The sequence below is a fragment of the Electrona antarctica genome (genome assembly GCF_951216825.1).
Source record: "Electrona antarctica genome assembly, chromosome: 13".
NCBI lineage: Eukaryota > Metazoa > Chordata > Actinopteri > Myctophiformes > Myctophidae > Electrona > Electrona antarctica.
Window position 1 is genome coordinate 6,165,801 of NC_136794.1, and position 27,674 is coordinate 6,193,474.

Below are 27,674 nucleotides of genomic sequence, written 5' to 3' on the forward strand. Positions count from 1 at the left end.
CAAAATCACACCTGTGTGGGCCGTGTGAAGTGAGGGTCGCTCTTGTCGTCATACAAATTTACGTCATATTTTGGCGGACATTTGACCCGATTTCTCCTTTCAATATCAATGGCAAATATTGAGACGTGTGGGGACAAAAGCTTTATAGAGGTGCTAGCACCCCTCTCAAAAATGAAAAAAACGTGTCAGGGAGTTGGAAAGTTTGTATACTTTGCCGTCATGCTCACCGAACTCTCTGTCGATGTTTTTACATCCAAGCCACAAATTGATCATCAATCTCCGTGGCTTCTAAGAAACGCCATCTGTCTAATATCAAAGCTGTATGTGACCCCGGGGACAGTTTCACTTCTCTGAACCGACCCTCGCGGCATCGCCTGAGCAGTACAATGCAACTCTTTCCCACCATCTGTCCACATGTGATGTTTTACATGTGGAAATCCCCAGCATATGTGCAAATATGTGCTGTTGATGTGTTCTTTATTTTTCCCCAATTCTTGCGTTCCTCTACGGTAAAAGAAAATCAGACCAGTCTAAAGCGAGTGGTGCAACAGCACCCCCTATTGGTACTCTAAACGGACATAGTCACATAGTCACATAGGTTGGGACATAGGGACAAAGCTGTTCCTTGGAGTGGTTGCACCACTCAAAAATCACACCCAAAGCAAAGCAAAGTTACTATATTTACCCAGGGTAACTGGACTAAGCATCAGATACTTGTTTACAGCCAGGCCCTGCTCATAGAACATTTCATGGTAGTGGTTCAATGCCTTGCTCAAGGGCACTTCAGCCGTGGTAATTTTAACGTGCCGGTCCGGGGATACGAACTGGCGACCTTCCGGTATCAAGACCGCTCCGCAAACCGTTCGGCCACCGCTGCCACCCATGTGAAGTGAGGGGCGCTCTTATCATTATACATCATCTCATGAACAACTGAATCTATGTGATGGATGGTTAGCCGATTTGCTCGTCTACATACAGTATGGCGTAGATTTTCCATTCATTGTCAATGGCATTTAATGTTTGCGTTGCCACAAATTCACGTCATATTTGGCGGACATTTGACCTATAATTTCTCCTTTCATTGTCAATGGCAAATATTGAGACGTGTGGGGTCTAAAGCTGTATACAGGAGGGGCTAGCGCCCCTCAAAAAAGACTCTCTGGATCCACGTACAGTATGGATCGGCATAGATGGTTCCAGTCAGTGTGGATTGTGGACATGCACTCTAAGGGGGCCAAGCCTGTAATGTCAGTCATACTATGAAGCCTGCAGTCGTCCGTGACATACTGTATTGACTTCATGAGCATGACATATGACTCCAAATTTGGGGAAGGTCCCGTGTGTGAACTGAGTGGTGCTGTACTGTACTCGTGCTGTAGTACTGTACAGCACTGTACCGTACTGCATGCCAATTGGCGTCCTCACTTTTCTGTCATTCCGGCCAATCACAATTGCCGTCTTCATTTAATTTCTTTTTTTAATGTTTTTTTTTGCGGCTTTCGCCTTTTATAGAGAGACAGGAAATGGGGAAGAGAGATGGGGGGGGGGGGGGGGGGGGGGGTTGACATGCGGTAAAGGCCGTCGGGATCGGGAGTCGAACCCGCGGCACACTGCCAGACTCGGACTACCGGCCTAGTAGCCTGGCTAATAAGCCAGACCGAATCAGCCGTTGGCAAAAAAGAAATTGCCTGCCGGCGGATTACGGTCTGGAGAGGCTCAATTGTACACCCATTTCCTACACCAGAGAACTGGTGTGGCCAATCGGGACACGGTATGTAATATGGGCGGGCTTTGGTACAGTGACGTTCAATGCTTGAGACCTTTGACTGACAGTAGCACTGACCAATTGCGTCAAAGAGAAAATGTTTTAACCCGCCCCCCGGGAAACAAGATCCATACACAGCATCTCCAGACTCAAATACCACACGCTACTGGCCTAGGTGCCTGGACCGCTGAGCCATGGCCCAGGCCAAGCCGTCTTCATTTCTGCCCTCACTTTTTTTTTATCCTCAATATGTACTTTGGCTCAGCCAATCAAATCATCGCCATGGGGTGATCATCAGCCAATCAAATCATCGCTATGATGATTCACACAGACACACAAAGCTGGGCATAGGGAGGGGGGCTGGCGCCCCTCAAAAATAGACGGTAAAACACGAGGTGCAATGTGACTCCCCTGCTTCTTCTGCCGATTGAGACACAAAGTTGAGTGTCTCTGTGTGTTTATGACCGAGGTCAGCCTTGTCAGTCATGCCCCCTTTGACTCTATAGTACCATGCTACAGGGCCTCTGGGACACCTATACACCACAACCCCTCTCTCGAAAAGGATCCTATTTTGTTAGGATTTCCTGCTGGCCGCGTCGTCCACACAGAGATGCCATACTTTATTGGGAGCATTTAACCTCAGGGTTATTGAAGAGAAAGAGAATGCACGCACGCACGCACGCACGCACGCACACGCACACGCACACGCACACACACACACACACACACACACACACACACACACACACACACACACACACACACACACACACACACACACAGAGTTTAGCAGTCTCCTAAGGAGTGGGAAGGAAAAGGGCTCTGAAGGCCAGTAATGTTAACAGGATGTTCAACAGAGAGAGGGACCCTCGGAGATGATTTGATTCTCCTAGCATTGGAGAGAATGTATTTTTCAAGATGTGTTCCTTTTCCAGCCCACTGTGGACAGGAGGAGATAATGCTGGCAGCGGATGAGTGTATATTAGTGGGGAAACAGGTGGGGAAACAGGAAAAGTATTATGTTATACTTTAGCTATTGGAAAATAGCAGATCTACAAGCTCATAGCGTGCCACCGAGTGGCGCGCTACGAGCTTGTAGGTCTGCTATTTTTGAAAAGCCGTGAAAATATGGCGCAAACCTTTGAATATATTCTTTCAGAACGAACATTTTTAACTCAAATCTTTCCTTCTGGGTCGTCCCTGGAACTACATATTTTGAGATGGGGGTCCGTGGCCCAATAATAAGAGATAATTCTGGGGGTCCTCGACGTGAAAAAGGTTGACCACCACTGACATAGAAACATAGGTTTTTCAGAAAACTATTAGGATTTAGAAGACTTTTTCTGTATCGACATCAGTCCAAAATAGGTTAAAGGATCTCTCCAACCTGGGCGACTCATGCTAGCCGCGAGCGTGACGTCTGTTTTAGCCATTACTTCGTTTGTGGCTAAAGTGGATGATGATGATGGATGTTGTTGCTGCATGTGTCTATTTGGCACGGTGTCGTGTACTGCAATTTACTGTATATCCGTCGTGGTTCTATGCACAATAAAATCCTAGGGGCTTATTCCCTAATTTACGCTCTTTTCATACGTTATGGGCCTTATTTATAATATTATATATCTATAAACTCATGACAGCTTATGTATAATAAGCTCACACGACACGTCGCATTCGCGGCGCATTGAGAGCTTACAGATGGGGCTATTTGTCGGCCGTCACTTTACACTCGCACGGTTACATTAACGCTGACGATTTCACAGGGCACGACTAATAAAAAACAATGCGAAAGCATTCATTGTGTGTGGGGGGGGGGGGGGGGGGGGGGGGGGGGTGTCGGGGGGGGGGGGGGGGGTGTGTAGGAAACATGTGCCGGCACTTTTCATGAGTGCATGCACTGCCACTGAGGCGTTCACACATTAACCCATTTTGACTTGAGGACGATTCTAAAAAAATGTCTTCTAAATCATGACAGTTTTCTGAAAAATGTTTCTATGTCAGTGGTTCTCAACCATTTTCGTGTCAAGGACCCCCCCAGAATTATCTGTATTTGGCTGCGGACCCCCATCTGAAAATATGTTGTTCCAGGGACCCCCCCCCCCCCAGAAGCAAAGATTTGAGTTAGAAATGTTCGCTCTGAAAGAATATTATATTCTCATATTTGCACCACATTTTCACGATTTTTCAAAAATAGCAGACCTACAAGCTCGTAGCGCGGCACTCGGTGCCGCGCCACGAGCTTGTAGATCTGCTATTTTTCAATAGCTAGAGCATAACATAATGCTTAAAAAACACCAAAAGGGGGTTCCCGCCCGAAACGGGTTAAGTGTGAATGAGTGCCGTGTACAGGCGTCTTCCCAATGGAACACACAGTCACGTGCGTTGCGTATTGAATGCTGGTTGCTCAATGGAGGAGGAAAGCCTGTGTCTACGGACGAGAGGAAGATGTCTGACGCCGATAAGGAGCAGAGAGCAACGGCATGCAGACTCGAGCACATCCCCTGCTGCTAAAATGTAGTCAGTGATTGAGACTGCACCAGCTGTAACAATCAGGGGAAAAGTCCATTGTATACCCGGAGCTGTCAGGAAGCCACAGTCACTCTCAGATGACAAGCCCATGTGTGGAAGAACGGGATTTCCCTATCACTTGGTGTGCGTGTGTGTGTGTGTGTGTGTGTGTGTGTGTGTGTGTGCCAACAAATGACCTCACGTCAGAGATTGACCCCTCTGACTCCTATTACCTATGGGAACTGCTTCACAAACGCACACACTCAAGTACGTTTATGTTTGTATGCCTTACAACACAAAAAGTTGTGTGTGCCGCTGTGCGTGCTTGCACGAGAGCGTACGTGTGTGTGTGTGTGTGTGTGTGTGTGCGTGCGTGCGTGCGTGCGTGCGTGCGTGCGTGCGTGCGTGCGTGCGTGCGTGCGTGTGTGTGTACTGTACATGCGACTTAAAAGTACATGAATGTCTTTTGTTCAGTTTGCCAGCAGTATTTTCCACGAAATGGAACTTTCTTTGGGGATTATTTGATCCGTCACACGGGGGGCTAGGCATTGTGACCAGTCAGGAAGGGGTTTGCGGGCTTGGCTGTTTGCCTCCATTGTTTTAGAAAATGCCACCACAGGGTTGATATCATACCGCACAAGTTGTTTACATCAACTTAATTGTGCTGTATTCCCCGCACTGAGGTTATCTGAGGGTTGCATGGACACGGACCCCATTCAACTTCTCTTTCTTTGTGACCAGTTTACCGGTGTAAAGGGGTGGGGGGAGATATTTTTGGTACCATGATACAACGCTGATGAAGAAGGCTTGACGCCGAAACGTGTACGTTAGCGCTGTCTGCTCTGCAGTGCACCATGCCAATTTATACAGTATATTTAAATACAAGTGCCTTAAAGGATATTTTCTGTGAGTTTTAGTGTAAAGATATTTTTAGTACCGTACCAGTTACCCGGCCATGAATGAAAAATCACACCCGTGTGAAGTGGGGGGCGCTCTTATCATCATGACGTAAAAAAGACACTATGCCAATTTGCTAAGACACTATGACGTCAAATTGTCCATTCATTGTCAATGGGAATTTTAATGTTTGTGTAGGACCAAAATAGACACTAAGCCGATTTGCCCAGACACTATGCGTAAAATTGTCCATTCATTGTCAATGAACGGATAATGAATGGAATACTAGCGCCCCTAAAAGATAAAGGCAGAGTACCTCAGTCTCTTAGGTCAGTCTCTAGGATAGAGTATTCATAGTCATATCACATTATCACACAAAGGCGATATTGGTGATATACAGTAGTGTAATGGGAGCACCGACATCATGGCGACCGGGCTCAGCACCTGTTCAGTATACCCTGATGGCCAACCGTCCAGGCCAGGTATCCTTGTTTTCTTGTGTATCTTGAAGACCCAGGCCCGTTGCAAGTTGCTCTAGTCCTCTACCCTGAGGCATCCCCCACCCTAGCATAATGAGCAAGGGTTATAGGTGAGTTATGGGTGTGAGACCACCAAGTAACCTGACCAGTTTGTTTTGAGAGGTTTGGAACCTTCTGGAACCTCTCCACTGCATGCGACAACAACGTCAATGGACACGGAGCTCTGCCCTTTCATCTGCTTCCTGTGGTTCAGGGGTTCTCAACGTTTTTGGCCGCAGGGGACCCCCGGAAATGTTTTGGCTATGTCTCGCGACCCCCGCCCCGCCCCGCCCCCCTCCTGCTGTAGTTGACGAACATCTCCTTGGTCACCTTTGACACCCACTGAGTCAGCGATCTGACTTCATCAACACACTTCTTTAAACACCATAAGGCATTTGGGTCAAGTTTGTATAGAGGGTATGCGCATGCATAAAGTGAATGGCAGATCGAGTGGCAAATCGAGTGGCAAAGTGAGTGACAGTAAGTGAATTTAATGTTTAAAGACATTTAATGCAATCAGATAAGACTTTTCTGTTTGGATGTATGGGCTGTCAAGGCCAGAAAGTAGTGTTTTGCCCCTCAGTACTAGGCGTTCCCGCATAACTTCCCGGGTATGATGATGATGTCACGAGCATTCCCTCTATTGTGCTGTCGGAATTAGAGCCATGACTGATTGATCAGTCAGCCAATTTCAACCGGTCGATGTTGGCCTATATATCACAGATAGATAGGTATGCGATTCCTTTCACAGAAAATATTTCACGGAACGAAATGCTTGGCCTGTGTGCATGCAGGGGCGGGTCAACTTAATAGTCAGGAATTGACTGTGTACTTACTGTACACACACACAAAGACACACAATGCATTTTGAAACAAAGAGGAGCTTGCCAGGAGGGTGGTTGCCAAAGTTCAGGAAAGTGCACGAAGACCATAATCTACAATTAGATATTAGAATTCCTGGGCTTTCTTTCTGAAAGATGAATGCCTTTAAACCATTCTGGGCGGGAAACCCTTTTGGCGTTTAAGCATAATGTTATACTTTAGCTATTGAAAAATAGCAGATCTACAAGCTCATAGCGCGGCACCGAATGCCGCGCTACGAGCTTGTAGGTCTGCTATTTTTCAAAAATTGCGAAAATGGGGTGCAAATCTTTGGATATATATTCGTTCACAGTGAACGTTTTTAACTCAAATCTTTGCTTTTGGGGGGGTCCCTGGAACAATATATTTTTAGATGGGGGTCGGCGGCATATTACATATCATTTTTGGGGTCCTTGACATGAAATATTGAACACCACTGATATAGAAACGTGAGGTTTTCCAGAAAATTGACATTTTAAAAATTTCGATGTCGGGCCTAAATTGGTTAATTAGTTGGGCCTATTTGCGTTCTCCCTTCTTGGAAGCAGGTCAGGATGCGTGTGTGTGCATCGTTTTCTCACTGACTGCACGTGCGTGGCAATTGTTGGTCATGTTTATCGGCACGCTCGGTGTGATTTCTGAAAGGAAACATCCTGAGTATAGGATTGTGTGAAACAGAAAATAGATGGATCATCCCCGAGACCCACTCTAAACAGGAAGAAGGAAATGGTGGGTAGCCAAATGTGTCAGGGTTTCTCTTCAAGGACCCTCAACCTTTTAACTATGTAAAAGGTCCCCCACACATGGTTTGGTTACGCCAGAGGATATTATTTATTTACAGGGTTGTGTATATGCCTTGTGTAAACCCAGAACCGCTGCATATTGTACACAATGCAGTGAGAGAACCAGAAGGGGTTTACGATGATGCATGTGTGTGTTGTGTAAGCGAAGAGAGCACGCAAACACCGCCCGCGTTGGCGGCCTTTCTTTTTGCTTTGGTCTCACTTGCTATAGCCTGCCGCCAAATTGACTGGCGTTGTTTTTTAATCCAGCGCCTTAGAAATGTGTTTAAAACAATCCTTGTTGAAGAGCTATGTATACTTCTACAGTATACCTTCGTACCTTGATGACACATTGCTCTGGGCATCCTCAACTCTCAACTCAACTCAAACTTGATTTATATAGCACATAACACAACGACCAATGGTCGACCAAAGTACTGTACATGTTAAAAATCACACCCGTGTGAACTGAGTGGTGCAACTTCCCCCCCCCCCCCCCCCCCCCCCTCTCTCTCTCATTAGCAGGCAACAGTGCAGCACTATCTCTCTCTCTCTCTGTTTCTGGCACAACAGCGCCACTTTTGCCCCTACTGGTACTCATAGTCATAGGTTAACACACAGTCACATAGGTTAACACACAGTCACATAGGTTAACACAGACATTGCTGTTCCTTGGAGTGGTTGCACCACTCAAAAATAGAAAAGACAGAACAGTATACATGCAAACATATCCTGTACACATGGCCTGCACACTGGCAGTGCTCAGGGTTTGTTTTCTATGGATGTGCACGGTACTGGACCATTAATTTTGACCTGACCTGGTTCCCATTTTGCCACATAGATCAGTGGTCCGGGGTCCGGGGACCCCCCGGGGTCCTTGAGGGAGTTCCAGGGGGTCCCCAGATAAATGATAGTTAGGAACCAAATGGACCCTTATGGGTCTGTAACTCTGAGAGTGTACAAATGGAACCATTTGGTTCCATTTGTACACTCAGAGTTAAATTAACATTGATTTTACAATATAAATTGGGGGTCCCAGAGAATCGGAGCGGCAGGGGCGGTATTGCAGTCGCTGTACCGCACTGTTGTGACGAAAAGAGATTTGAGCCAGAAGGCAAAGCTCTCCGTCTACCGAGCAATCTTCGTTCCAACTCTCACCTATGGTCATGAAGTGTGGGTCATGACCGAAAGAATAAGGTCGCGAATACAAGCGGCCGAAATGAGTTTTCTTCGACGTGGCTGGCATCTCCCTTAGAGTGTGAGAAGTTCAGTCACACGAGAGAGACTCAGAGTAGAACCGCTGCTCCTTCGCCTGGAAAGGAGTCTGAGGTGGTTTGGGCATCTGGTTAGGATGCCTCTCGGGCGCCTCCCTAGGGAGGTCCTCGGCGCACGTCCCACTGGGAGGATACCCCGGGGCAGACCAAGGCGCAGTTGGAGGAAATACATCGACTCACTGGCCTTGGAACGTCTCGGAATCCCCCAGGAGGAAGTCACTAATGTTGCTCTGGAGAGGGAAGTCTGGAGCACTCTGGTGGAGCCCGACTACGGATAAGCGGTTGAAGATGGATGGATGGTCCCAGAGATAGAAATGCCATTAAATGGGGGTCTGTAGACTAATGCATGTCACACTGGGGGGGTCCCTGAAATTAAACGGGTTGAGAATTTCTTCTAGAGCCGTAAGAATCCTCTCTTATGGGGGTCCCTGGCATATATTTTCTAATGGGGGTCCGCGGGCTAATTAGTGTCAATTTGGGGGTCCTTGACATGAAAAAGTGTGGGAACCACTGACATAGAACTGACATTTCAGAGAATTAAGGGCACTAAGGTGATACTGGGCCTTGAAACCACCCTATAGAACCAGGTTGTAGAATGTAGAGCTTTGGAGACTGTAAGACCAGATGAGATATTATACTCTTCCGATATTGTTTACTACTGAGGTATTGTGAAAGCACGTGAACCGCAATATCCAGCTGTGTAGTGAGAAGAATGTCAGCTGTTTTAGAGAAAGATTTGCATAATGGCTGTTGTTGCCACACAGATGCAAACTGTATGTGTGTGTAGGAAAATATTTGCAACATATTGGAGCCAAACTGATTAGTCTGGCCATTTAGTTGAATTTTGATGACATCCATATCGACACTTATGCAGCCAATGTGACCAGGTTGTTTTTGATTGGCTATGATTAACAGCTGCTATCGGTCAAAACATCGCTAATCGTTGGGCGAGGAGTAGGACTCCATAATCAATTATGTGGTGCCTGTCAGTGTCTTTATATTCAAGGAAGAAACGTATGCCATACATGTGAAATACCAAGTTGAAAACACAGGAGGCAGTGTCCAATGGGAAGGAACTAAAAGATAGGACAACAGAGATTTATTTTTATTTTTTATACATTTTTATCCCACGATTTTGCAACCCATTTTTTCACCCAGTGTCAATTATCTAATGTAATCCTGGGCGCTACACTTCCTCTACCAACCTGGGGGGGGCAGTGGACTGACCTCATGCTTCCTTCTATGCATGAGGAGTCCAAGCTTCTTCTTTTCACCTGACAAGGGGGGAGTTTCCCCGGCCGGATGAAGCGCGTGGAAGGAACACGTTATTCCGACCAGTTCCTTTCCCCTCCATCAGGCGCCCCGGCTGGCCAGGTGGAGGCAGTTTAGAGACCAGGATTACTGCATGTTTTGTGTGAGGGTACCTACCCAGCTACCCTAGCGGGGACACGGGGAGAACATGCAAACTCCACACAGAAACACAGACAACAGAGATTTGTGTCCATGGAAAACCACCTTTAATGGTTATTTATTTTTCCTCTTTACCATGTGTGACAGGGCCCCCCCTACCTACAGTAGTGTAGTGGTTAGAGCATATGCCTTTCATGCGGAAGGTTGTGGGTTCAAACCCCGCCTGGGCTCGACGTCAGCGAGGGCATGAGGTCGCAACGGGTTCCAGAACACCAAATCAAATGGGTTCAGATCTGAGGCGCTCGTGTGTGACAGCCCGCGGTCACAGCACGTACACGCGCACACACACAGATCATATCTGGTCGTGCGTCAAAAATGCTAAGGGCTTGTTTCCTCTTTTTAACACTCAATAGTTTCTTCACCTTGAGCCTTAAAAATAGGCTTTTGTTTAAAAACATAACTTTGCCTTGTTTCACTTGATATACCGCGCTGTTTTTTTATTTGACTTGGATGGAAGTATAAGGGAAGCCAAATCATTGTGGACATTGTCTCCAGACAGTCTCTAAATATCCACCCCCGTCATCGACCTGCTACCCCTTCCTCTCCTCCCCCAGTGATTCATGGAGATATGCGAGGTCCCATAAGGCGACGCTGAAAGAATCCAAAAAATCTTGATCTTCCCAACTCTCCTGGGCCTCACAGTGTCTCAGCTAAATTCTCTCCACTTATACAGCTTCCAGTATCTCCCTCTCTCCCTCCCTCTCTTCTCTTCTCTTCCTTTTATGGCTCATCTCTGCCCTTGAGCTCTGCCCGGGCAGTAAGTCTTCCCTTCACTCTCTCCCCATCTATCTCCAAAAGGGACATTTGGCAGAGTCTGTCCTCCCTCTCTCACTCTCTCTCTCTCTCTCTCTCTCTCGTCCTGCACGTGCGTCTCCGGTCGCCCGTCTCTCTCTCCTCCTCCGTGGGGGTGGAACCTCTTGGTGAGCTCAGACGGAAGGATTGTTTCAGCTGTGTTTGGACAGGGTAACTTACGGAACCACTCTGGTGTACGTAGGCCTATAGAGTCTAGTTTGGCTCTACAGGTGCCCTGTGGAAATTATGTTCCTGGAGTCATTTGTTTGAATTAGCTTATTTATGTATTTGGGAAGTCTTTGTGATTCTAAAGGCATGAGGTAAAAGATAATGCCATAGCAACAGATGGTTGCTATCGCTAACACACGCACACACGCACCACACACACACACACGTGCGTGCACATGCATGTGCGGACATACACTCACACTTCCAGTATCTGATTTTTTGCTTTCGTCATCGCTGGTGCCTGGTTAACCCTTTTAGGCTCGACGTCAAAATTTAAAATATATATATTTTTCTGAAAAACCTATGTTTCTGTATCAGTGGTTCTCAATATTTCATGTCAAGGACCCCAAAAATGATATGTGATATGCCGCCGACCCCCCATCTGAAAATATGTTGTTCCAGGGACCCCCTCCAGAAGCAACGATTTGAGTTAAAAACGGAAACTCATGAAAGAATATATATTCAAAGATTTGAGGCACATTTTCACGATAAAAAAAAAATAGCAGACCTACAAGCTCATAGCGCGGCACTCGGTGCCGCGCTATGAGCTTGTAGATCTGCTATTTTTCAATAGCTAAAGCATAACATAATGCTTAAAACACCAGAATGGGTTAAGTAGGTCCACTGGTTTCAGTGTAGTGCTTTATGCTATACTCTAAAGACACATACCATTCCATTTTACACCAGCTGGCAATTTGCTGCAGTCGAAATCAATTAGATTGAATCACTTTTTTGTGTCATGGGAAGGACTCTAATAGAGTTAAGGTGGCCTTACACTATAGCCGATTTTTTTCAATCTGAAATCTGATAGCACCACACACTACAGGATAATCGGAGCGGGGCAGAGCAAATATCAAACATTCTTGATGTTGATCGGGCCGATCCCGATCGCGCCTTGAGCGGTCGGGCACCCCCCTGAGCATCAAAAATGCCCGATTATCGGCTAGTGTAAGGCCACCTTTACTGTATGCTCGCGCATGTTCACTGTGATAACATGACCTTGCCTTATCGCCCTCTCTCTCTCTCTCTCTCTCTCTCACTAGGTATTAAAGCTGCTATAAGCAATAATATGTCAAAACTTTAATGACAGCCAGCAATGGGTAGAACGCTCCCCAAAAAAAAGTAGTCTCTGTGACACACCAATGACCTTTGTCATTGGTCGGAAAAAAAACCCGGTCGCCATGACTAACCAATCAGGAAGCAGACAGGCAAATCTTCAAAGCTTCTAGGAAAATCTTTTGAATGCAGATTGCAGCCCCTAGATGTGTCACAGAGACTAAATATTTTTGTGGGGGGCGTGTTACCCATAGCTGGCTGTCTGAATATCAAAAAAGAAAAGAAAAAAAAGGTCATTACATTTTTGACATATTATTGCTTATAGCAGCTTTAAGGTTTGTGACAACAACGTAACATACACAGACAGTCGTAGAGTTATATTAATACTTCGCTATGTTTTATCCAATGCATTCTCAGTGCCAGCTTGTCGTGTTTCAACCGATGCAGATGCTGAGGACATGCTTTCATGCTTTGAAAGGTGACATTGCCTTGAATTCAATCAGGTCTGTCTGTAATCCGTCATCAGTTGCATGAAATCACATTGGACTATACCCTGCATATTGAATGTGGCTCCAATGCATCCCAATTCCCGACCGCAAGTGTCCGTATGTGAGTTATTTAGTGAGAAATTGAGAATGCGTTGCCATGATCACGTCCTCCCTCTGTGTCTCTGATGATCCCCTGGCTTTTATTCAATGGATCCACTCACCTCATAGATGTCATGGATCATGTTAGACTGGAACTCACCTACATACAGTATGCTTTTTATGGCATGGGCGGGAGAAACTAGGCACAGCTGCTGGACATGAGACTAATTCATTAGAGCAGAAGGGAGTTCCAACCGCGCCTCTAGCCTATGGCAGGCCAGTCTGGTGCATCTCAGAGGCCTCTAGCCTATGGCAGGCCAGTCTGGTGCATCTCAGAGGCCTCTAGCCTATGGCAGGCCAGTCTGGTGCATCTCAGAGAGGCCTCTAGCCTATGGCAGGCCAGTCTGGTGCATCTCAGAGGCCTCTAGCCTATGGCAGGCCAGTCTGGTGCATCTCAGAGGCCTCTAGCCTATGGCAGGCCAGTCTGGTGCATGTCAGAGGCCTCTAGCCTATGGCAGGCCAGTCTGGTGCATGTCAGAGGCCTCTAGCCTATGGCAGGCCAGTCTGGTGCATCTCAGAGGCCTCTAGCCTATGGCAGGCCAGTCTGGTGCCTATGGCAGGCCAGTCAATCAGCAGAGAGTGAGCGACGTTTGAGCTACTACTGTATGCCGAATTGAAGTGCATGGACTCGGCCCCAGACTTTTTCTCTCTCCCTGGAAATAAAAACGTCTGGGTTTCCGCGAGGCTATGGATCATGTGATTATCTGATTAGAGGTGTAACAAGCGGGGATGTGGGGGGCGGCGAAGGTGGGGAAAGGTTGGCCCGTTAGCACTGGGGCTCCAGGAAAGCAGGCCAGCAGGTCCTTAACCCATTTAGACCGGACATCGAAATAAAATAAAAAATCTTCTAAAAAAAGACAGTTTTCTGAAATACCTATGTTTCTATATCAGTGGTGCTCAATATTTCATGTCAAGGACCCCCAGAATTATCTGTATTTGGCCGCGGGCACCCATCTGAAAATATGTTGTTCCAGGGACAAATCGTTGCTTCCGGGGCATCGATTTGTGCAAAAACGTGAAAGAATATATTTTCAAAGATTTGCGCCACATTTTCACGGTTTAAAAAAAATAGCAGACCTACAAGCTCATAGCGCGGCGCTATGAGCTTGTAGATCTGCTATTTTTCAATAGCTAAAGTATAACATAATGCTTAAAACACCAAAAGGGGTTCCCCGCCCAAAACGGGTTAATGTTACCTCCACTTGGCTTGGGCCAGAGCAGGAAGCAATGATTAGTGAGGATGGCCTCAAGGGGAACATTGCAGTTGGGTCTCTCTGTGTGACCCGAGGCTGGTTTCGAGAGAGGAGGAAAGGTCCAGCTGTTTCAGGCCGCAAAGCAGAAACCAGAGCTGTGTTTACACTGGAATCCAGCCAGAGAAACACAGTGGGAGATATTCTGCTCTGCTCAGGACGGTCCTTTTCTTTCTTCTCCCTGTTCGTTCCCCTGTTCATGTCCCGCCCCCAAAAAACTCTCCTGTTGTACTTGCATTGCTGCACATCAGCACACACGCGCACGCACGCACGCACGCACGCACGCACGCACGCACGCACGCACGCACGCACGCACGCACGCACGGTACACACATCTAAAGGATGGAGGGGGACTCAGAAGGGGTTTGACTCTCTAGAGGGCTCCATTTTCGTCACCGCTAAACCCCTTATCCCTAAACTTCTTTACCTTTTTTTTTACTATTTTGAAAAACATTTTTGAATAGTTCAACTAGCCAATCTACATTGACACGTTGTGAGCTTGTAGACTGGCCATTTTAACTATTCAAAAATGTTTTGCAAAATAAAGTAAAAAGTAAAGTAAAAAAAAAAGGCAAAGAAGTTTAGAGATAAGGGGTTTAGCGGTGACGAAAATGGAGCCCTCTTTCTCTCTCCATCTTTACCCCTCTCTCTCTCTCTCTCTCTCTCTCTCTAAATACTGTACGCTTTCCACGGCTGCTCTGCAGGGACTCAGGAAATGACTTCCTGTGTACTGTACAGTCTCCCAGCCCCGTTCCCATACTACTAGCCCGTGGATATTTTCTCTCTCTCTCTCCCGTTTTCATCACGTCTCCCTTAACTTCCCATTTGAAAGAGTGTTGAGTGTGTGGTATTTGACAGACGAGGCTGCATTAACTTACAGTAAATGCTCTCAAGGGAAACACCAGTGTGATGAGGCAGGAAGGTGTGTGCTGGCCTAACAACGGCAGCGGTTTCAGGCTAGCGGGATATGCAGTCATAAAGCAAGTCGGGAGATCCATAAAGGTTGTGTGACATGGTCTTGGTCTTCATTGAGGAGGAGTTCGGTGACAATTTCCCATATCATTTTAATGGTGGGGCTTTTTTTGGGGAGAGCTTTTGTATGCCTCAATAACAAGCCAAGCCAATAACGAGCCAAGCCAAACACGATTATGTTTCATGTTGTGCTTTCTGCTTTGTGTGCACGCGTGTGTGTGTGTGTGTGTGTGTGCGTGCGTGCGTGCGTGCGTGCGTGCGTGCGTGCGTGCGTGTTTCTTTATATTGTATGGCATGCAAATATGTTTGTTTAACAATTTGACGTGCTTATTTTATACAGTACTATGTTTAGTTGAACCGGAAGGCTTAAACTGCTTTTGGGAATGCAAAAAGTCACCCAGTTGACATGATTTCCCCCCCCCCCCATCTGCGCTGGCCAGCAAACTGCCGTGGGGCAATGGGCATACAATTTCATGGAAGAACTGAAAACGACGCAAAGAAGGCCCGAATGGCCTCACCCCGCGGTGCCGCCGGCTTCAACGTATGCTTGTTTTCTTTTGCCGCTTTACGTTTATTACGTTTATTTAAGTTTATATTAAGTCTACTGAAAAGAGGAAAGACCAGAATGAAAGACAAACTAAGTACACAAGATTCGAATTTAGTTATTAAGGAGAAAGACTGGTGAAAAAACACATGATACAATCTGGTTTTCAACGGTCACTTGGCGTGCGTGAGAACATGTAGTACGTATTTTGTTGTAAATTGGAGATGATTCTCCCACGCCATATGATTCACACAGAGAGACGGCAACAATGAACAGCATGACTCGTTCACGGAGTCTGTGTTCAATCCATCCGTTTGCTCGTCAGCACGCATGCTTGTGGTTTTATGTGTATACATATATACCCACACACCCACACACTCATAGGGGTCATTTAAACCATTTTGGGCGGGAACCCTTTTTGGTGTTTTAAAGCATTGTTATACTTTAGCTATTGAAAAATAGCAGATCTACAAGCTCATAGCGCGGCACCGAGTGCCGCGCTATGAACTTGTAGGTCTGCTATTGGGTCTCAAATCTTTGAATTTTAACTAAAACCTTTGCTTCTGGGGAGGTCCCTGGAACAACATATTTTCAGATGTGGGGTGGAGGCATATTACATATAATTTCTGGGGTCCTTGACATGAAATATTGAGCACCACTGATACAGAAACATAAGGTTTTCCAGGTCTAAATGGGTTAAACATTTTCCCTTTTTATATATTGGAACTAAAAGAACCTCATTGCCAATCCCTCCCTTTATCGTCATCTTCTTATGATGATGCTGGCTTGGGTCGCTGTTAGATCTCTGTGTGATACTTTTATGTGGGCTCCAATTCAACAGAGCATTCAACGTCTCACCAGCGGAGCACAGATGTCTTATTCACTTCTTAAGCCCTTATATACTTCTGTTCTGAAATGTTTGGCATTTTTGGGGTTAGGGTATAAGCCTATAATCACATGCCCAAAAAAGGGGTGCCAGTAAGTAACGCCAAATCAAAAGCAGTATGGGATTAATCAAATTCAACGCAGCTATGCCATGTTTGATGAAAAACGTACTTCTAGCATTCTTTGTGTGGTTCTGCACATTTCCGTAGGCCTACCAGCAATTAGCAAAGGCATTTTGTCTGCTATAGTAAAAACCAAAAATGTTCGGTTTAAGGCACGCGAGTTCATATACAGTATGGTACTCAGCTACTCTCCAAAAACTGTATCGGCCAGACAGACAGCAGACCCTGGGAACTCCGTATATGGGCGTAAAAGGGTACAACGGTTACGTGACAACAACCAGTACAACTGGTGGGGCATGCGTTTACAACTTTCCTCGTTCCAGATTTGCATATATATATTTTTTTACAGATCTACAAGCTCACAATGCTTGTAGAGATAGGCTCTTTTCAGATAGCCAAAAAATAAAACAGGGCTTATTACGTGTTTAAGCTGTTCCTCGTTTAGCCTGGGGACCGCCTTGAACCTGCCCAAGGACCCCCTGCTAGTCACCCAGACCCCACTTTGAGAACCCCTGATATACAGTTACAATACGACCCAATACCATGCCAATATTCATCACCTTAGCAGTGACAGAGACACGGTGTATAGGCATGCATCAAGTAAGACATCACGGATGTCACACACCGTGCATTATAACCCTCACTCACCAGACATCTCTGACCACATGTTCTTACTTCTGACGACCTCTTTGAACGTCTTTAAGTTGAGGCCTTTTTACATTATAACGAAGAGCTGCAGCTGTTACCTCGAATGGGAGTGATAACATGGTTGCACGCACACATGCAGATAACATGGTTGCATACACACGCACACACGCGCGCTTCGGCACAGACACACACAAGCAGGCCTTGTTCTTCATTCACCTCATTAAGAGCTCATTTTGGTAACAGGTGGATCTCGTCTCCCTCGTCCCACGTACGTGTCTTAGGTTAGAACAGTTAGGTCACTGTGTAGGTGGATGGGTTTTGAGGCCATATTATTGCTTCTAGCGCCACGCAGCACCATGAGGAGAGGGCTGGTACTGCATCCACTGACCTGAACGGAGGGTTTCAAACATTCCTCTGGGTCCTCCAAGGTCAAAGGGCAAAGGTGACAGGTCAGAACCCCACTGAGGATAAGCAACAACCTCTGCCAAAGCGGACCTATATGATGTATACCCACATCACAGTCACATGTGTATAACGCCCGGGATTCGAACTCGGGTCTCCCACGTGAAAGTCCAACATCTTAACCACTAGACCAAAGGGACATGTTTCCTTTCACTCAGATAGCCTTGAGATTTAGTATTCAGAAAAGTCCTCGAATCTATATCCATTTGAAACTCTGCAAGTGTACAAATGGACCCTTACTGGTCCATTTGGTTCCAATGTGTACACTCTCAGAGTCAATTAACAGCCACATTTGAGATAATTCGGTCCTCCCGCATAGGATTTAGAGTGAGCTGGACAAGAGGTGAGGGATAAGTCTCCACTGATCCCACATCAAACAGTGATAGTGACCCCCAGGGGTCTCTGGTCGCTGTTCATTTGATCCCTCAAGCATGGAGGGGGGTCTTCACACACACACACACACACACACACACACACACACACACACACACACACACACACACACACACACACACACACACACACACACACACACACACACACACACACACACACACACACACACACACACACACACACACACACACACACACACACAGTTTTCGCTCCACTTGGCAGTTTCATGTGTGTAAGCCGAGAAGCCACCTATTAGACGCAATCTGTCCTGTCCATCATCACAAGAGGGGGTGACGACGGCTGTGAGCGGTCGAGATTGAGGTCTTGAGAATGCTAGGACAGTGGGTTCTCAAAGTGGGGGTCCGGGGACCCCCACAGGGGTCCTTGAGGGAGTTCCAGGGGGGGTCCTCAGCTAAATGATAGTTTGGAACCAAAATTGACATTTATGGGTCTGTAACTCTGAGAGTGCCACAATGAAGAAAAAGTGTCCCAGTGTAATTGTTATCTGTGACCCACAAACCCTGAAACAAATTATTTGAATTTACTGGTAGCGACAAGAGAATTGTCGTGAGAATTGTGTCCTCCTCCGTCGATGAAATGTCACCCCTCGGGGAGGAAAAGGTCATCCTTATTATGATTACGATGGTCACGCACGTTTTAAAATAATTGTATTAGTGAGAGCAAAATGTGATACGTCTGTCTGTGGGGAATATTTGAGCGTCATAGTGAATGATTTGCCTGGAGAGATGTGGAATGTACAGCTGTGTGTCCACATCACGGAGCCGTGGACATTTGTGTGCGCGCGTGCCTGTGTGTGTGTGTGTGTGTGTGTGTGTGTGTGTGTGTGTGTGTGTGTGTGTGTATTCATGCGTACATGTGTGTGTTTGCTGTAAGTGAGGTAGTTAGGAGCCTTGAGTATGGTTTTAAACCACCTGTTGTTTGATCTGTTTGTCCTTCATCATGGGAGAAAGGTTTTCGATTCAAGTATAGTGAAAATGCTGTGTGATTTTGGGGGTTATATTTGTGAATTACAGAGTTGGACTGTCCTTCCCTGTGGACTATAGAGGTCCAAGACACCTCCCTTACTAATTCTCCATCCAGGAAAACAAGTGAAATGCTTGTTTTTCAAACCGTGTGGTTGATTATTCCATATCTACTTATCTTTAACCCCATTTAGGCCTGACATCGAAATTAAAAAAAAATTTCTTCTATATCCTGTCAAGGACCCCCAAGATTATCTGTAATTGGCCGCCGACATCCATCTGAGCCTCCAGAAGAAAAGATTTCGAGTTAAAAACGTTCACTCTGAAAGAATATATATATTCAAAGATTTGCGCCACATTTTCACGATTTTTCTAAAATAGCAGACCTACAAGCTCGTAGCGCGGCACTCGGTGCCGCGCTATGAGCTTGTAGATCTGCTATTTTTCAATAGCTAATTAAGTATAACATAATGCTTAAAACACCAAAAGTGGTTTAAACTCTTCTTCTATCACCAATCATAAGTTGTGCGCGCGTGCGTGTTGTTGACGGTCTCATGTCGGTGGTTTTGTCATCGTTTCCACTTTGCTGCCATTACATGGCATTAGGCCCTATACATGTGGCATGCCATGGGATGTGGTCCAATCTGTGGGAAACGTTCTACAAACGATGGCGAGTAAAGCCGACCACAGAACAGACCACACAAACCAACACACTTGGCCAACATAACACGGGCCTGAAGACATCATTATTGGTGGCAGGACCCGCCGCCGCGTACTAGTATTACTCCAAGGAAATGCTCTCTGTTGATCTGGGAAAGATAAAAGGGTGAGATCATAATACAAGGGGAAGCCATTTAACACATTTTGTGCCCAAAACGTCTGTGGACGTCCTGGGTATTACCGCACGTGCATAGCCCAAGACGTCTGTGGACGTCTTTCAAAAAAAAAAATATATATATATATATATATATATATATATTTTTTTTTTTTTTTTTTAAATCATAAAAATCAAAACACTTTTTTTTTTTTTTTTTAACACGTGGTGCCAAAGTTTGTGTTTTCGCCATTGAGGATGCATTTGGCGTTTAAATTAAATAACTCAGAAACTATAAAACATTTCAAAGTAAAAAGTTCCAGCATGTGTCTCCACAGTCAGCTGAATTATAAAAAATGTGAATGGATTTTCTAGGTGAAAGTGATTTTGGGCAGTATTGCGTGGGCTCTCAATGTGTTAAGCGTTGAAACACATGGCAGGCAGAAACACTAAAGAATCATTCATGTTTATAACCAACAATCCCAGATTAAAGAAAGAAAATGACACACAGAGAGAGAGAGAGAGAGAGAGAGGGGGGGGGGGGGGGGGGGGGGTAGATAGATAGATTGATAGAAAATGGGAGGGAGGCACCGATGGTCATAAAAAACAGGGAGGCGACAGAAAACCATGTTCATCATTAATCTTACCAATGTGGCTTCTCTCTGAAGACCACCTTGCCATGTCCGACAATGTTATGTTATATGTTATATATACATATATACATATATAAATGTAAATGCTGCTCAAGAGTGCCACTTTAGGTCACCAGGGGTATTGCAGCTGTCCGTACTTAGACATACATGGAGACATATTAGAGACACATAAAGTTCTTCATTGGAGCGGTTATAAAGGCACCGCTCAAAGAAGGTAATGCAACTCAAAACTCCACCTCCATTACACACCCTTAAATGAGGAACACGGAGTACGTAATTCTATTTATTTACAGTGTACTTGTTTTGTTTGGCTCAAACTACTGTACAGTTCTCGTCTGTTTCCTGGGGCCATAAGGCTCCTATACATTGTAGCAACGTTGCTACAATAAATGAGGTTTTCCTGTAAATCATCCGTCTCCATTGAAACGAATACTCAGAGATAATCTTTGGACGTTGCCGTAATAAATCCTTCATAATGTGTCACGTATATCTTTGATGGAAGGGGATATCGGTGACCTTTCAACTCTACGGAGGAACAAGCTGTCCTTATTTGCAGGGATATATTACTCCCAAGTACACAACGTCCCGGCCAGCATGGCCTCGAGTGCAGAACATTGGAACGTTTTACTGGTAGCGGACGGGATTTTATTGGCTCATGAGACAAAGCTAGTATAGTATGACTTGGGAGAGGAGAAAAAAACAATGCATATAAGCAGCCACGTCGGGGAGGCTGAACTCTCTTGTCGTTATGATGTTGTTTCTGTTAACATTATAGGGGGGGGGGATATTATGGTGGGATTTTAGAAACGTGGGAATGTTTGAGTTCCCCTTCTCCTACTATGGCTGCCTCTGTGGACTGGCAAGCATACATACGTACATAATATGGATCGGGTCGCTGTGCCAGGGGCTTGGACCTGGTTTTCATCTGCGTGTGTGTGTGTGTGTGTGTGTGTGTGTGTGTGTGTGTGTGTGTGTGTGTGTGTGTCAGTGTGTGTGAGTGTGTGTGTGTGAGTGTGTGTGTGTGTGTGCAGGGACAAATTAGCCATTGGGCCAGTGGGGCCGTGGCCCAGGGGCCCTTGGCTCTCAGGGGCCCTTAGGGGAAATTGGACCATGCGGTACTAGGTTTGACACCCTGAAAAGGGCGTCTGGGGCCCTTCATTGGCCATTGATTTTGTTACAATTTAGGTCAAAAAGATGATAAAAACACGGATATGTTGCGTGCACACGCGCTATGGGGGCCCTGCAAGAATTACCGGCCCAGGGGTTCTGGTGGGGGTTAATCCGTCCCTGTGTGTGTGTGTGTGTGTGTGTGTGTGTGTGTGTGTGTGTGTGTGTGTGTGTGTGTGTGTGTGTGTGTGTGTGTGTGTGTGTGTGTGTGTGTGTGTGTGTACTGTGTACATGCGTGTCATATAAGCAACAGTAGAGCAGCAGACCACAGTGGTTCTCCCAGACCTCCGATTGCAAGTTTATAAATGTCAGCATGACAAGAAAGATGATCAACACAGAGATTCTATACACTGTAAACCAGCAGGAACACAAAGATGAAGTATACACACAGCAGCAGCAGACCTGCTCCATGGGAACTGCCCTGGAGTTTGTTGTCATAGAGATACATTATGTACATTGTCCACATGTTCGAAGTGTCCTTGGGCAAGACACTGAACCCTACATTGTTCAAGTGTCCTTGGGCAAGACGACACTGAACCCTACATTGCCTCCAATGAGTCGGTCGGTGTGAGCTTTGCCACCGTCGGTGTGTGAATGTGGGAAGTAGAGGACGCTGGCGTCCGTCGACTGTTCGCCGCTTCACCTCCCAGAGTCCCAATGTATGAATGAATGAACCGTTGTAGAGCGCTTTGAGCAGTTTGGAAAAGCGCTATAAAAATGCAATTCATTGTTACACTGTATCATCATAGTTCTCATAACAATTAGCTTACAAGGAAATGTGACTTCCCCAACACATTCCATTACAAATATCGATTGCTGTTTTGCATTCAAATGGGATATGGACATCAGTTCTCGCCATGTTCACGCCAGTAAGTGAACATTCACACATATATGAACATATTATGAACGACTATGATTAGCAGCATATGGCTTTGCCTCTCAGCTGCAGCTGTCTCAAATGAGCCACTTCCTTTATGATATTTCACTGGCTGGCCTATAAGTGTTGAGTCTGGGCCAGTGATCGGTTCCACACTGTTGAGACTGGAAGCCTCGCAGTGTTACATCAATTTTATGTTTATGTGTCAGATTTATGTAAAAAAAAAAAAAAAAGAGGCAAAAAACAAAAAACACTAAGCTAGCTGTAGCGCTGCGGGTGGTCTGGTCTTTATGTCTCATACTGTAATTCAGCGCGTCGCGAGCTAACCAGTCTTGGCCTAGCTGGTCTGTTCTGGTTCATTTCCTTTTCGAGAACTCAACAACCCAATTAAAGGACCACTTCACCACTTTTCAACTTCTCTTCCTATAATTGGTCCACTCCTAACTAATGTTCATGATAAAATACCACCATTTTTCCCTACTCAGTCTGTGTCTCATAGGAAGGCTGTGGGCAGTTCAGAACTAGCCTGGCTAATAAGCCAGACTAATATCACACAACACTGTCGCGGTATATCAGTCTGGGCTGGCTCCACTTGGATTTCATTTCCCGGGGGGCGGGTTCAAACATTTTCTCTTTGACGCAATTGGTCAGAGCTACTGTCAGTCAAAAGTCTCAAGCATTGAACGTCACTGTACCAAAGCCCGCCCATATTGCATACCGTGTCCCGATTGGTCCGACCTGTTCTCGATTGTAGGAAAGAGGCGTGCTACTGAGCCTCGCCAGACCGAAATCCGCTGGTAGGCAACTTTTTTTTGCCAACGGCTGATTTGGTCTGGTTTATTAACCAGGCTAGTTCAGAACCCCGTCCACCAGTGACATCATCGATGGTGAATCCAAGCTAATAGAAACGGCAGGCTTTCTTTTCCTGAAAAGTTGCAATGCAAAAGTTGAAGCAATCTTTCTCACGATAATACAAATCTAAATATATTTTAAAACAAATCTTGTTTAAAACAAAAGTCTGCCTAATGATTATGTCACTGGTGGACGGGTGTCCGAACTGCCCAAAGCCCATCTCCTATGAGACACAGACGGAGTAGGAAAAAAATGGTGGTGTTTTATCATGAACATTAGTGAGGACCAATTATATGATGTTGAGAGATGTTGAAAAGTGGTGAAGTGGTCCTTTAAGGCCATTTCTCTGAAATAGGCCTATATAAACTACAAAAGACGTGAGGAAACAGGAAGGAGCTCGGGCTGGAGAGGAAATTAAATACTGTAGCCTACACCTTGGTTGAGGTGCTACCTGTTAGCAACAGCGCTAATCCTCCTTGCGCAACCTCATTCATTTAGCTAAACATTATTTTGAACAAATGTATATACTTTACTTTTCTTATGGGTAATGATGTTTAGGCATTAGGCATGCACCACAGCACACTGACGGCCACGTTCATGAACGCATGCATGTTACATGCTCACACAGACACGCACGCACGCACTCACACACACACACGCACGCGCTCACGCACACACACACGCAAAATGATGTAATTGGTGTAATTATGGTATAATTATCATGCTGCTTGTTGTGATGGTACGGGTCAGAGAAACAGGATACTGTCTGTAACACAATCCCATTGTCTTCGGATGAAATAGTCATCAACTATTTTAAGTGACACTGTAAACTCCATGGATTTTTGCATAGCTATACGTGTCATTGTCCTGCTGGGGGACGGACCTCTCCATTGTCTTGTGTGTGCCTGTCCGGAGGTGTGTTGTTCAAGGCCGAGCGTAGAACTCCATCACAGCTATGTGGGGTAAAGGAGGCCACCATAAATGGTAAACGGTGCATTTATATAGCGCCTTTATCCGAGGCGCTTTTACATAGATTCTGCATTACATTCACCCATACATTCATACACTGATGGCGGCGGAAACCATGCAAGGCACCAAACCAGCACATCAGGAGCAATTATAGGGGTTCAGTGTCTTGCTCAAGGACACTTCGACACTAACTCTGGGGGAGCCCAGGTTCGAACTGGCAACCTTGCGGAAGTTGCGGTTACAACTACAATGAACATTTTTGTGTTGAATTATCAATGCCGTTAGTATAGTTAGTTTGTTAGTTAGTTAGTTAGTTTCATTTATTGTCCACAAAGTGGAAATCTGTCTTCGGTCTCATAAACAACTGTAACAACAAACAGTAACAACACTTACACACAATTATCTTCACGGCAAAAATGCAGGACGAAAACAGTGGCAAATACATTCAAAACAAATCTAGCGAGACATGGTATCATTTTAATCATTTAGTGCCTTAATGGCATTAGGAATGAAGGAATTTTTAAAAGATGTTACGGTTACAGCTTTTGGTATTTTGTACCGTTGTCTACCAGAGGGAAGTATAGTTCCTGCCATAGTGACAACAAGTGACAAAATCTGTAGGCCTATTATTTTACGTCATGTCTCGGCTATATCAAACACTAGATAAAAACGGTTCCACTCATCACGATCCACAGATAGCATTCATTAAGGAGAAAACTCTATCTTTAAGCATTCCACGGAGGATGGGGAAGAGGGCCTTTTGTGTTGTGTAGATAGGAGATCATTAAGCCATTTAGGCCCGACATCGAAATTTAAAAAAAATTCTTCTAAATCATGACAATTTTCTGAAAAACCTCATGATTCTATATCAGTGGTTCTCAGTATTTCATGTCAAAGACCTAACAAATTATCTGTATTTGGCCGCCGACCCCCATCTGAAAATATGTTGTTCCAGGGACCTCAACAGAAGCAAAGATTTGAGTTAAAAAATGTCATTCTGAAAAATATATTCAAAGGTTTGCGCCACATTTTCACGATTTTTCAAAAATAGCAGACCTACAAGCTCGTAGCGCGCCACTCGGTGGCGCGCTATGAGCTTGTAGATCTGCTATTTTTCAATAGCTAAAGCATAGCATAATGCTAACACCAAAAGGGGTTCCCGCCTAAAATGGGTTAAAGGACACAGGCTAAAAGACCGTCTTTGTGTGACGTCGAGGGTCTCAATGTGGTCTTTGTCAGCCGGGCCTTTGCGGGACATCGTGTCAGAGAGTGATGAAGGAGAATTATTCGGTTTCTTTATCTGCCATTTTGCTGCCACTGTGGGCATAGAGTGGCCGTTTAGAATATTTTTTTGTTTTTTTTTCAAGCGACAGAGGGGGAGGGTATTATTGAGGCATTTGCTGGCTAAGCAGACTATGGTATGGCCGCGTGGGAGGAACATGTAGGCAGACAGAGGACAGTCAGAGACGTCATGAGATAAGCTACTCCAACGACGGAGCCTTGTCTGTACAATATCTGTCTCATATCATAGCCTTATTAATGAACTAATGCTAATACATTGCTACTCTAAAAAGGGCCTTTTCATCCGAATGACCGTGGAAACTTGAAATGGAATGCTTCAATGTGGTTTTTTTCCTTTCCGTTGTCAATTCACTCACTATTCATTGCCATGCTCCACATGGCGATAAACTCGGAAAAGGAAGTTTAAGGAACATTTCAATCTATTCAAATGGTGTGTCTCCAGTCATGCAGTTAAATGGACGTGCCTGAGGGCCTTAAATGCTTAAACCACATAGCTAATAAAGGGACCGTGTGAACAACAGTGAACATGGCATGCTGACATTTCAATGCAAATTATAATTGTTTTGAAGTGTTAATTTGGGGTCTTAATATTCTGTCTGTTTTCTGTGCCATGTGGTATCTATAGAATGCTTGTCTAGTCTTCACGATAACTTGTCACTGTGACTGTAACGAGTTGTAAACATGGTGGTACGTGGTTCTAATTTGGGAATATTGTAGCCTACTAAAGATAAACAGAACCATCCTCCCCAGATTTACTTGTGTCTTTAATCACGTCCCAAGTCAAGCTCGTCTCGAGTCAACTATGATTAGTGTCCTGCCGCCCCCCCTAACATGTGGTTTTGGAAACCCTGTTTTCCCCCATAATCTTTGATCATGTCATGTCTACAGTGACCCTCCAAACAGGCTGCGTGTGTGTCCCTTTCTGGTGGCAGTTGTGGTTTTTGTGGTATGCAGCATAGTCTTTAGCATCTCGACGGGCTCTTCTTGGGTTTCTCCCAGACACCATTTTCCTGTCAAAGGCCAGACGGCCTTGATGAATGGAAGGATTTCATGGACACTTGGTTGTCCATTGTGCCATGACGTCCAAGTATATGAGTCATGCCAGCCACACATGCCCAAACATCCTTTTAGGTCTCTAGACGAGTATACAAAAAATAAAAAACGTTCAGACAAGCACTCAGACAATCATCCACATTCATGCGACACAGATCCCGCAGGCGTAAACAGCTAATGTAACCACAGAAACCCACAGAGTGCCCAAACACTGCCTGTCACACTTAGTACATGATTGTTTGCTCCCCCCCCTCCACACACACACACACACACACACACACACACACACACACACACACACACACACACACACACACACACACACACACACACACACACACACACACACACACACACACACACACACACACACACACACACACACACACACACACACACACACACACACACACACACTGTTAGGCTTCACTCACACCTGCACAACAGATTGTTGTATAGCTGATGCATGAGACTTGTTGACTGTTGCAAGCTCGCAATTTCAACATTTGTTGTATGAGGGGGAGGGGGGCAGTCGAAAAACAGCCGAAAGCCGTACAACAAAAATGTTGTGTCAAACCATGTGACTTCCATTGGAAATGCATTGGAAATGAACCTTGGGCAACTCCATAACCTGTGCTTTCTCGGTGTGTTTTTCTCTGACAGGGTGGCAAGAAACACACAGGACCCTGTGGAGGGAGAGACTGCAGCGGTGGCTGTCAATGCTTCCCAGAGAAGGGCGGCAGGGTAAGCTACACACGTGCTAACTAGTACGCCGCTACGTATAGCCTATTATCTCTTGCCTTTCTTTATAACCTTTGTCTCCGTCTCTGGAATCCTTATTCTGAATGGTTGAATTTAAAAGCCTTCTTTGGGCTATCCAAGAGAAGTTAAAGCATCACAACAATGCACTTTGGAGATGATACGTAA

General features: G+C 45.5%; 1 protein-coding gene across 1 annotated transcript in view; it reads left to right on the forward strand.

Annotated features, from left to right (window-relative positions):
- Nucleotides 1–27,674, forward strand: part of col4a2 (collagen, type IV, alpha 2) — a 101,440-nt gene that overhangs the window by 9,950 nt on the left and 63,816 nt on the right. The window contains exon 4 of the mRNA XM_079518747.1: nt 27,411–27,491. Coding sequence (XP_079374873.1) covers nt 27,411–27,491 — 81 coding nt within the window. The remainder of the gene's footprint in view (nt 1–27,410; nt 27,492–27,674) is intronic.